This window comes from Oryzias melastigma, linkage group LG13, assembly GCF_002922805.2.
Source record: "Oryzias melastigma strain HK-1 linkage group LG13, ASM292280v2, whole genome shotgun sequence".
Taxonomy (NCBI): Eukaryota; Metazoa; Chordata; class Actinopteri; order Beloniformes; family Adrianichthyidae; genus Oryzias; species Oryzias melastigma.
The window spans coordinates 31,465,248-31,478,088 of record NC_050524.1 but is presented as its reverse complement, the minus strand read 5'-3'; the positions used below and the strand labels follow the sequence as shown (position 1 = coordinate 31,478,088).

At 39.6% G+C, this 12,841-nt stretch overlaps 1 protein-coding gene across 5 annotated transcripts in view; it reads left to right on the top strand.

Annotated features, from left to right (window-relative positions):
* fli1 (Fli-1 proto-oncogene, ETS transcription factor) overlaps window positions 1-7,363 on the top strand; it is a 40,859-nt gene extending 33,496 nt beyond the window's left edge. For all 5 annotated transcript variants that reach the window (XM_024277859.2, XM_024277858.2, XM_024277862.2 and 2 more), the window contains 4 exons: window positions 1,913-1,972; window positions 3,044-3,103; window positions 5,110-5,157; window positions 5,243-7,363. In XM_024277859.2, the coding sequence (XP_024133627.1) occupies window positions 1,913-1,972; window positions 3,044-3,103; window positions 5,110-5,157; window positions 5,243-5,772 (698 nt within the window). In that variant the 3' untranslated portion in view covers window positions 5,773-7,363. The remainder of the gene's footprint in view (window positions 1-1,912; window positions 1,973-3,043; window positions 3,104-5,109; window positions 5,158-5,242) is intronic.
* Window positions 7,364-12,841: the final 5,478 nt, after the last annotated feature.

Sequence of the window (12,841 nt, the reverse complement as noted above, 5' to 3'; positions counted from 1 at the left end):
TTCAGTAGAAATGATGGAAACAAACGCCACCTAATCAGCGAGGTCCCGTAGTACCTACTTTTTTTTCATAGTTTCTTGTTGTGCTTCGTTTTTCTAAAATTTCATCATGCTTTCTGGAAATGACTTCTGTTTTCTGAAATGTTCTTTTTTCATTTTTGTTTTTATATATTTCTTAAATGTTGTTTGGCTTTCTACAATATAATGCTTTTCTTTTTTAATACCGTTTTTCTTTTTAAATTGCTATTGGGACTTTTAAAAGGTTTTTGCATTGAATGATTTGTTGATGTGATTTGTACCTAAGGGCCACCGTACAATATCTCCCAAAGACCACAAGTGCTGTTAAAATACAGATTAAATTTAAAGTGGTGGATAAAATGAACAGAAAAACTATGTTTACATTTTTTTTTCTCAGTTCTCTTAAGGATGAACATTAAAAAAACAAAACAAAAAAAACAGACATGTGTGAAACTAACTCCCATCCATTGACTGTATATGAGGTCCCCCCTCGCATTCCAAACAGGAAGTACCAGGAGGCTTCTATTGAGAAATACACAGCTATTACTTATTTATTATATTCGTCAGGATAACTGTTCTTTCTCTGCTACTGGTTTTTAACATGATTTAATGATCCAATATTTTTCTTCATATTTTTTTTCTTTATTGGAAGTAATTCAAGTTATAAACTGACCAATCGAATGCCTCGATAACAGCATCTGGCTCCAACAAGGTGGCGTCTGTATTGTGAAAATTGAATTGACGTCATTTAGTTACAGGCAGACTTAAGTCATTCTATGGGTGACATCACGCTTGCTCGGTCTAGTTCTCAAATACAGTCGATGCTCCCAACCCACTGAGAAAGTTTCAGGTGTTCTTGGCAATCTCCCGTTTATGATTTCCCATTATGTTTGAAGGCTTATTTTGGTTCCCCTATAGAAACAACGGTCTTCATGACCAATTTTCTTTTTATTTTACTTCAAGTTGTTTAAAACATTCAGGCCATGCTTTGTTGCACAAAACTGCCCCTGCATGAAGAGAGCCCTCCTGCTCCGATGGGAGATTTTATTGCTGCATGACCTCCTAACACCCTTCTGATCTCATACAACTCCTTTCATCGCCATTTTTAAAATTTTTTTGGTCTGTCTGCTGTCATCTGGAAAAACAGATTGCAGACGGAACAATTTACAGCTCACGCTAACATTCTAAACAACATGCTGGGTACAACACAGTGTAAGATTTGTCTGGCTACAGTTCATTTCCCAATCCGCTATCCTTTATTTTGGCCTCTAATAATAAAGACCGCCAAGGATGCTGACCAGGTGCACTGTGAGTATGCAAGGAGGCTTTTTTTGAGACTCTGCCAGGCGAACGCTGCTCCCTCTGTTGTGTTGCTGGGATTGTTACTGCCTCACACCACAGATACACAGACGCTCGGACTCATCCAAACTGGGCCTGCTTGGCCTTATGTCAAGGTTTTCTGAAAGCAGCTTGTGTGGGGAGATGGGATGAAAGTGGATATTATGTGCATGCATTGTCTTTGTGTTTGTGCGTGCTTTTTATGCGTTGATTTGCATCATATGTTTTATTTGTAGTCAGGGTGATGCAAGCTGCTGAGCCAACTGTGCTCTTAGACAAAGAGGATGCCGTCTGCATTGTAAACAACGCATCAAGACAAGCTATGCTACATAACCATGCTCAGATTTCATCTGAGGAACCACTTTGACCTATTTTTGGTTGAATAAACCCGATTCAAAATGTAACTCTGGCCTCCATAAATGTATATTTTGAGTCTAGCATACTTATTGAGGAAAAAAAGAGCAATTTGTGACTGTAAATGTGGAACTTTTTCACCTTTTTTTGCTTTAATCACTGAATCTGTATTTAAAATAAAATGATGTGTTGTTTCTTTCCCCAGATCCTTCATATGATGCCGTACGGCGAACAGGCTGGACCAACAATATGCACAGTGGCAAAGGTAAGGATAAAAACTAGGGCTGAGTATTGATAATAATTTCCAAAATTGATTCTGTTCTATTCACCAGAGCCTGGATCGATTCGATTCATGATTTTTTCTATTCTTTCGATCCACTTAATACAATTCAATTCAATTTTAAGTTTACATAGTTTACACATTTAGACACATTTGTGTAGAAATACATTAATAATCTACTATATGTTGTGAATATATTCATATTAATCTGATACAGTTCACATACTGTAAAACGTGTTAGTGAAATAATGAGATTGTTAATATCATACAGTGTTAATTGTTTCTCAAAAGTAGAAGTTCTAACAAAAATGTTCATTGTAAACATTGTTCTGTTTCTCCTGGAGGGTGTTTCAGTTTGGCCACTAGGTGGCGTCCGCGCTATAGCAGTACATCTTAATCCAGAAAAAGAAAAAGATTGACCAAAAATTAAGTTTTAGACCACAATTGGTTACTTTTAAACAAATGTTTCTTTAAAAAAGTTTAGAAAAATTCCGGCCTGTGAGTTTATAAAAGATGTTCATGTAGTCAGCAACGTATATTTAGGTCAGCCGAGCGTTAGCATTAGCCGTCCTATGGGAAATTAAATGTTAGCATCCATTAAACGTTACCATCAAGCTAGCGAACTTTAGCTTTATGTGCTAAATTGATTTCTATTTGTATGGATTTATTTTGGTTTATTAAGCTTAGATCGATTCTAATCGATTAAGCAATTTTATCAACCGGGCTCTAACGAAACAAAAAACTATTGGCACATTTCTGACTGGACTGCATAAACAACAAACAGGATTTTCTATTTCACCTGGCAGAGTCAGTTCAATCTTTGGGAATGCAGTCACCCCATGCAGCTCAAGCAATTTTTTGCAAATATAATTCTTCCAATCCAGCAGTTCCAACATCCACAGTGTCTAGACATGTGGGATAGACTCCTGAAGATTACAACAGCCATTGCTTTATTTGCTTTGGACGTGCTGACATGCCTACAAGATGTTTGGTTTGGTTATCAGTGACCACCCTGCTGTTTCCTCACTGCTTTTCTCTCTGTGTGTGTGTTTGCAGGCTCGCCAGTAGTTACCCAGAATGTGACCAAATCCAATGAGCAGCCCAGAGCTCAGCCAGGTAAAGGCTCAGCTGACATCATCTGAATACTAAAAGCACAAGAACAGGCTAGAAGCTTGTTGGTTAGACTGGATATCAACTTTCCTGAGGGTCAGCATGTCGACTGTTTTTTTTCTTTCTTTCATTTTTTGTGTTGATAGTTAAGACAGTCAAGCACAATTACCTCGTGTTTACAATAGAATCGTATCTGGATACATTGTGATGGTTTTGTAAAGGCATTAACCCCTCCAGGCTTGTATGTTGCTAATTTGCAATGTACCATCCTCTTTATTTAGCATCACCTTAAACAGAAAATACACTGAATCAGTTTTTTTTATTTAATACAATTGGAAATAAATTCAGACATAAAGGGGTTAACAATGCTTTGCATTCAGCAGAAGTGAGAAAGCTCTAGAAAATGCCCAAATAATTATTCTAGCTTTCTCTGAGACACTTTTCTCTTAAGGTAAAGTTGTGAATCTACACACAAAAAAAAAAAGATTTCTGGGTTTGAAATTCCGGATAATCAGGAAGTCACTAGACTCTCTCTGATTTGAAGTAAGCCATGTTCTTAAAACAGATTACCAAACAAAGAGTTTACAGCATGAAAATGCAGGCTCAACAATAAACACTCAGAGCACAAACAGTTCCTACAGCTGCGTTGAAGGTTGCTTAGCTGAGATTCCGTAACAGGTGAATCAGTGTTTGCTCCGGAACCCTGTACTTTCACTCAGTTTCTGATATCCGCCCCCTCTTTTTATGTTTGTGTCTATTTTTGAGGGTGTGGGATTTGGTACTATCATACACAAGTAATTGCATATACAGATATCCACTTTTGCTAAGATGTCCATCATTTTGTACAGTTAAACTACATTTTGACGAAAAGAAGGGGAAAATTCCAGGAAGTGTGCATATTAAGCAAGACCTTGTCAAGGATGCTTTGTAATAAAAAAAACACCTTTAATTTAAACAAATAGTCTTTGAATAAGCAGCCAGCTTAATGTATTCAATATGTATATAGTATATATATATATGTAGGTAATCCTGCATCACTCCGTTGTTTAGTTTGACACTGCTGTTGTTGAGACTCAGCGAACACTCAGCGAATTTTCTACATCACAAATACAATCTTTTTCAAACAGCATTTTTTTGTTTGCTGCTGATGAACACAAGCAGAGAAATTAACTAGGACCTTACACAAATGTAAGATACAGACCGAGATGGGTTGGAAGGGGATAGAAATGTAAAGTTTTGAAAGATTTGTTGTTTCTGTTGTTAATAATGTCACCTTTTTCTTAAATGAAAGGAACAGAATATATAGGAACTTTCCTTCTTGCTGTTCAAATGGTGAATTGGTGAATTTTACTTTTATAGTGTTTTCCTACCTTCCTCAAAGGCCCAAAGCACTTTACAGTCATAGACCCATTCACACACTGAAACACTGGCGCCAGCCTTCCACCAGAGGCTATGTGGGGTTCAGTGTCTTACCCAAGGACACTTTGACACATGCAAAGGCAAGGCAGGAATCGAATCCGCAATCTTCCGATCAAGAGTCGAGCACCCTGCCGCTGCACCATGCCTGCCCCATGGATGGCTGGATGTAGGACTGGGGTGTGGGAAACCTGGGTTTGCTTCCTGGGGGGCGAGATGAGCCTTATACAGTGTGGGTCTCTTGGCAAGATCCTTCATGTCTCTGCCTAAATATGTAGCCGCAAACAGGGTGAAGTCTGGGTCTCCCTAGGCATAAAACTCAGCGCCAAACTACCTGTGCCATTCGGTAATTTTCTTTGGCGACCCTTGATGAGATATAGAACAAAATTCTGTATATATGTCTTCCTTCATTTTTTACAATGACACAAGAATATGTAAAAAACACAAACATTTTCTTCTGAATGGGTCCTTAACCAATGCTTTCCCAATCAAATTGTTACAAATTTTCTAGCTCCTCAGTTGCCTAAAGTTGAGCTATAGCATCTAATTTCTACTCACTACTTTACACTTGTTTATGTTTTTTAATTTTTCCACAGATCCATATCAGATTCTTGGCCCCACCAGTAGTCGCCTAGCCAACCCAGGTTAGCCAATTATTTCAGTAGTTAACGCACTATTCCTTCTCTCACTGAGCATTGACTAATTCATTTGTATGCGTGCTTCCTTCAGGTTCAGGTCAGATACAGCTGTGGCAGTTCCTCCTGGAGCTCTTGTCTGACAGCGCCAATGCCAGTTGCATCACTTGGGAAGGAACCAACGGCGAGTTCAAGATGACAGATCCAGACGAGGTGGCGCGGCGTTGGGGTGAGCGCAAGAGCAAGCCCAACATGAACTATGACAAGCTGAGCCGTGCGCTACGCTACTACTATGACAAAAACATCATGACCAAGGTGCACGGCAAACGCTACGCCTACAAGTTTGACTTCCACGGCATTGCTCAGGCGCTGCAGCCACACCCAACGGAGTCCTCCATGTATAAGTACCCCTCGGACCTAACCTACGTGCCTTCCTACCACGCCCACCAGCAGAAGGTCAACTTTGTATCCCCCCACCCGCCATCCATGCCAGTAACATCCTCCAACTTTTTTGGACCCACTGCTCAGTACTGGAGCTCACCCACTGCAGGCATCTACCCCAACCCCAACGTTCCCCGCCATCCTAACACTCACATGCCCTCCCACCTGGGCAGTTACTATTAAAGCGGCCTTCCCTGAGCAGCCTTGAAATCCTACCTTTTCCTCATTTGCTGAACCTGCACTCCTTATGCTGCCAAGCCAGGGACAACTGATGGAGGCATTTCGTACTTTGAAGAATTTTTTCTCTCGTATGAAGGAAGATGAAATCGATTTGTTTCTTGTGTAAGATTTTAAACAGCAACTGGATGATGCTATGATCTAAAATGTAATACTACTTACCTTTAAGAGACTAGCAACTTTTTGTTTATGTCTTGTGGATGTGTGTTTTACCTTTAATGTGCCTTTCTCCCCCATTCTCCTTCACCTGCTAGCTGAAAGGTGCCTTTAAATCAAATTTCAAACAGATCTTCACGACAGGAGATGACCCAGAGTTCGTGTATCTCCTGGTCATGCTAACGAAAACAGACATGGACCTAGCACTTCTAGGTCTACATCCTTCTCAGCACATTATGTACATTGTGCTTGAAAGCATCTGCCTCTGCCGCTTGTCTACTACCTTAATGGGGTTTCCTCCACTGTCTGTCTGCTTGTTTGATTGTGTGTGTGAAGAGTCCTCTGGAATTTGGTGGACGAGGAGGAGGAGCCTGGACTTTTTCTCAGCACTGAATGAAATTTGGCAACTGGAATGTGCCATTCAATTTGCCATTTAATTTATCCTCCAAACTGGAAGGCCAGAAAAGAGTGAGAAGCCAAAGAAGGAAGCGCTGTATATTCTGCTGACCTGGGTCAACTCAGCTGCTTTAAAATGTTTTCTGTGTGTATTGCGCTGATGGAGATGAAGGGGGGGGGGGTGTGTGCAGTGGAGTTATATAAATTGCGCTGCGGAGGCAGAGACAAAATATAATTAAGGTAATTTGCTGCAATAATTCTGCCCGGGTCACATGAGCTCAGTGGGGCCACACACTCGGCTGTTAAATGTCTGCCATGTTCTTGTGTCTTGCCCATGCCGTTTCCAGATGTTTTGTTGCTCCGCCACATCAGTATTAATGTGAATGTTCTCAGATTTGTGAATGGAAAGCCCTCAGAAAAAAAATCAAAACTTGTCAGATGGAATTTTTGTGCAAAATCTAAAATCTGAACTGCAGATGTTTTACATTTTTCTTGCTGAAGCGCCTCTGGTTTTATGTGTTGTAAGAACCTAAACTCTCATGCTATGTTCAGATTGGGCTTGTGTCGCACTTTCAATGACTCACTGAATGGGGGTTCTTGAACACACCTGTAGCATACAGTGTTCACACTGGACTGTCACTATCCAGTACTAGTATCCGTGTTGGAAGAGACTTTGTGTGAAAAGTCGTAGTGTTGCAATTCTTGTTCAAGAATTTTTTTCACAGCTCTATTCCGATACATGAAAGACTTGGTGTCATATAATTCCTGGCGGGCACAAACCGCGATTATTAATATCTCTGCAATGATCAGTTTTCAAATAGTTGGTACTTTTGTAAATTAAAAAGGACACTATCCAAATGCCACTACCAAATCCGAGTCCCTGATTGGTCAGAATTTAACCGTTTGACCTTTCAGTGGCGTTCAATGGGTGCACGTTTTGTATTTAGGGTCCGAAAGCTGACTTAAAATCCCAGTGACATTTTTTTTTTATTAAAAAAAAAATGTTCTCACTCCTGCTGCCGTAAGTATTGGATGAAACTCACACAAAAAAATCCAGTGATGCTGATTTGACCACAGAAATGTGAACGGCGGCTCATTTGACTGCAGTCAATGTGAAGATACCATCTTCTCTTCTCCAGAACCTGAACTAGACACGCTAGGAACAAATGAGGGTTTAGTGCATGTGCAGCAGAGCAGAGCAGAGCCTATCGGTGACAGTTTGATTGACAGAGATCTAAAAGGAGAAATCCTCAAAAAAGCAAAAACGAAATTATTTCTTATTACATCTCTTTCATAAGAAAAGGGCCACATATACATGTTAAAAATTTTAAAAACAGGATTTTTATCAGAGGGGGGCTTTAAAAACTTGCATAGCGAAAGGCGAACACAAGACTTTTAAACATGGAAAGACAAAACACGCATTCATGCATATTTACATTTACAGACTTCATTGGAAGTGGATAATTTGAAAGTGTGTTACCAAGGTCGGTGTGGACGTAGCTTAACTCTGAGGTTTAATCACTGCTTTAATGATTGATTTATATATTTAAGAAAAGCGTACAAATGTCTGACAAGTTGTGATTTTGATTTAAAAAAAACAAATGCAAAGTGTTGTCTGTCTTTTAAAGCTATCCATGATCGTACAGGTCAGAGCACAACAGTGACACAGCTGCAGGTCATGTCAATAGAGACGGTCAGCTCTTCCTTTGACCAGGGCTGGATCCTAACATGAGAGCAGCACGCTTGTTTGAATGTCTTTCAGTTTCTCAGTTAGGATCAAACATTCATTGTTATGTAACAGTAAGTCATGTCCATTGTAACACCCTCAGAGCTGTTCATATCAAATAAGTTCCTTTACAGTAATAAAAATGGACTCCTGAGATAAAACTTATGGAAGCGTATCCGAGAACAAAACCAGCAAAAGTATGACAAGATAAAACAAAGAACTCCTCAGATTCGCAAACGCTGTGCGTTTGTCAGACCTATTTTGTATTATTTTATAAGCATCAGTCAACTAGGCATTAGAGCAACTTACTGTATAAATTATGCAGAGTTATTTTCATATGTGACACAGTTAAAAAAGATGAGAAGAAATCAAGAGATAATACGAGTTGACCTCGGTCAAAAATGCAAATCTTTGAAGTCCATTTCTGCTAAGTAGTTTGTTGAGCATTTAAGCGTTTTTATATATCTGTACATTTGGGCAATGCAGTTTTAGATTTTTGTTTTCTCGTTGTTGTTATTATTTCATTTGGTTGTAACATCCTGAGTGCTTGTAAGTGTAAAAGATGTGTTGTTGAATTTCAAACCCACAAGTGCCTGCTCAAACCATGACCCGATAGACGGGGATTTTTATTCCCTCTGTGTGTAATGTGGCGCTGATGGATCTACTCACCGCCACAAACTTTTCATATCTGGATTCTAAGCTAGCCCTGTGCTTTACGGTGTTTTGGTCTTCTGCGTTACATAACACAAACAGCATCAACAGCTTCCGTTGAAGATGTATAGCTTTAAAAGAACAAATTAAAAGGGAACATGTAATTTGTACTATAAAGAAATTATTCTAGCGTACCCTCAACATTCATGTTTCATAAGCATTATCAGTGAAAAGGGATCTGTGCTACTTCATATATGCATTGTATTTTGGATATCAAATATATAAATATATATAAGTATATATTTGTGTGTATAACTTTTACAATTAAGCTTTGAATTATTAATATTGTCATTCCTGCTATGTATGAAGGAAAACCTTTTGAAAAAGGGCTTTTGTATAGGAAAATGTGACAAAAATAAATGTTTTTACCTCTTCCATAATCTTTCATTGCTTTGCTTTTGAGATTAAAATAACTTAATGGGTTAAGACAAGAATGAGCTGCAACATTTACAGTTTTCACATGTATGCATTTTTGCTAATAATTTACAGTATGTCGTTGTTGTCTTGAAAAGGGTTTCTAATACTAAAGGACCAAAATGTTGGCTTTTATTCTTTGTTGTTAATTCATTGATGAAGGCATTTTTACATTTACTCGCATGGAGCTCCAGACCAATTGAAATCAGTTACCCCGGGCTCACACTGCAACAGTTCCGGCTCAGGTGCGACTCAGGAGCGGTCTAGCTATAGCAGATGACTCACGTTAGCTACGGGATGGCTACAGCCACAGGCTCTGCTGCTGACCTCACGAAACTCACGTAGGGTCATGCGATAACCCACCATTCATATAGATTAGATTAGATTAAAAATGGCTTATTTCAAGCAATCAAGAAGAAAAAAAACATTAAATAGGAAGTATAGTAATCCTCTCTTTATTCGCAGGGGGTTAGGAATGTGAATTCAAGCTGCTTCCGAGTCAGCTGATGCCATTTCTCCATCCAGGAGCTGACTACTCAGTTGGTATCCATTCAAGAACTGGTGGGGCCGTCCTTTAGCGCATTATGTGAGTGCACCTGTCTGTACCCGACAGATCGGTGTGCACTTCATTTCCCCTCCGCTCCTGGGAAATTCTCCCAGCACCTTTGGACACAAACATTTCATACTTCATGTAGACCGATTGTGTAACAAGAAGGGGACACCGGGGTTGGTTGGCACACTGATGTAATGTTTACAACACTGTGAAAGCATTAAGTACATCTGAAAATAGGCTTTATTTAAAAAAAATGTACCGGATCCACTTTACATTTGCTCGCATAATTTCCGGTTTAGGTCATCCGTGCTCCGACTCGACTCTGTCCGGCAAAAGTTTGAACCCAACTACATAGATTTGGAGCGCCAGAGAGCCCAGAACACAGAGGTCGGACGTGACTAGATGCAGTCTGGGTGCCTGTCGCAATTTTCAAGTTACATAAGACACATTGGTCTGAGGCCACGTAGGGCCCAACTCAGGGGTACATCTGTGGAGTCCATTTTACAGGAATTGTCTGTCATGGTGACGACCCAAGGAACTCTATGTGACTCTAATCAAACTTTGTATTAAGAGGACTAAATTCCAATTGAGTTTTTGGTTACTCCACGTGCATCTTTGTTTTCCTCATCTGAGTTTACTCAAAACTGCATTTCTGGAGAGCTCTCACCATTTCTGTTGCACCAGTAATGTTAGGTTGGAGTTGTGAGGGGCTTTAAGCTAGCAGGAGAGATTATTGACAAAGGGATGATGGGAAATGAGGGATACTCTGCACCAACAGTCCCGCCTACAACACAGAGGCAAATTTCTGATGAACCTGCTGACTGTAGAAACTGTGTTCTAAAATAAAACACAATTATTATTATTTTTTTTTTTTTTTTCATTTGGGTTAAAAACAAAAATCATAAGGCTGCACGGTGGCGCAGTGGTTAGCGCTCTCGCCTCACAGCGAGAAGGCCCCGGTTCGAATCCCGGCTGGGACCTTTCTGTGTGGAGTTTGCATGTTCTCCCCGTGCATGCGTGGGTTTTCACCGGGGACTCCAGCTTCCTCCCACCGTCCAAAAACATGCTTCATAGGTTCATTGGTGACTCTAAATTGCCCCTAGGTGTGAATGTGTGTGTGATTGAGGCCCTGCGACGGACTGGCGACCTGTCCAGGGTGTACCCCGCCTTTGCCCATCAGTGGCCGGGATAGGCTCCGGCACCCCGCGACCCCGAACGGGATGAAGCGGTCAAGAAAATGGATGGATGGACAAAAATCATAAATAAAAGACAACTGAAACTCCAATAGATCATAAAATAATTGGAGTGGGACTATAATAAAATTGGTTTCTGAGATAGAATTTTTAAAAAATTTGGGCACCGTAAAATAAAATAGATCGCTGCCTTTAAGCATGAAAACACAGACCTTAAGACTGAACTGAAGTGTCTCAACCAGGTCCTCCAGCTGAAAAACAAGTGTTTTTCAGATACTGCACCGAAGGCTCACCACCTTAGAGAAGACGTAAGCCATTGGAGGACCATGAAAGACAAAGCTCCTTGAGCCAAGTGCAGAAACAAAACAGTGAAACTGAAGCTGTGTCGCCTCAGTAGAAGGTTGAAGGAGGAGAAGGAGAAAGATTTCAAAGAAACCACATATTCAAATAATATTGTAGAGGAGCTCAAATAGAGGCTCAAAGTTGAACTGTCTCTCACAGAAAATGAAAAACATTTTATCTGTAAGGATCTAATTGAAAAAGATCAGGAAAACTCTGACCTCACCAGCAAAGCCAACCAGCTGGAAACATATTTCAAGGGAGAGAGCACCAAGAAAAATGAGGAGAGGATCCTACCTCAGAGGCTGCATGAGTCCACAAATTAAGAGCTCCCTAGGTCCAGACAGAAAAAGACTTCCAGAAACAAGAACAGCAATGGGAGAAAGGAAGACTGTCTCCGACATGACCATCAGTTCTCATGGAAACGTTTGACCAAACCACAAGAGCTAATAATCAAGTTAAAAAAGACCAGAAGCTCCTGAGTTTTCAAAAGATCTAGATCAAAATTATATCTCTTGATAACAGCTGTCTTTAAAAGTTCTCCCTTCCATCAAAACCCTCCTCTTTCATCTTTAATTCTTGTCTTCTTTATTGGGATGTGATGAAAAAGCGATTAATTAATTTCTATTCCTACAATCCAACCAGATTAAACTGTCTGAGGCAAGTTATTTATCCAACTGAACTGGCCTATACATGAACAAATCATTTGAGATGGAAATAAAACAACAATTGATCTGGGAAAATACTATTTGGACTGTTCTATAATAGATTTTTCTTTTGTTTACCATAAGGTGAAAACAACTAAGTGCTATTACAGCAGACAACACACATGTGATGGCAGCAAAAACTGAGTCCAATGTGTGGAAACACTTTGAATTTAGCAGTCAGGAGACCATACAGTGTGGTAGAATGTTCTAATAATGTTCCCTTTGGATTATTCTGATGGGGAAAAAATATAGTGGACTGAACTTTATCAAACTAAAATGTGAACGGATTTAGCATTAATTCTTGTTTGTTTGTACATATATTTAATTTTTTCTTTGTTATTTTTCAAGAAATACAAGGAATCTGGAAAACTTCACCTGGACAGTTCAGTACCAGGTTTTATCTCAGAGTCACACTGTGTCTCTGAGTTGTTAATTTGTTACTTGCATCTAAAGTAGCCTTATTTAAAAAAAATTCTTTAAAGTCCTTGGTCAAAACACTTTTTGATTGACGTCCACAATATTTTAAACTACATTATTCAAGATAATTCTTCTGACAGGAATGATCTCTGTACACAAACCTCTGTTGAGGAAGTTAGGTTCCTGAATATCAGGTCTAGCAATGAACAGTTAAAGCAATTATTAAAAAGTAGATATTCTTTTAAAAAGTGGGATAGTACCTTGGTGGCTATTGAAAATTGGAATATGGAAAAAATTAGCAAAAAGACTGATTCGGGACTTCCGGTTATGGCAGCTAGCTGAAAGGACGTGTGTTACACTGCTCCGCTGCTGAACTGAACAAATCCTATTAAAACTAAAACTT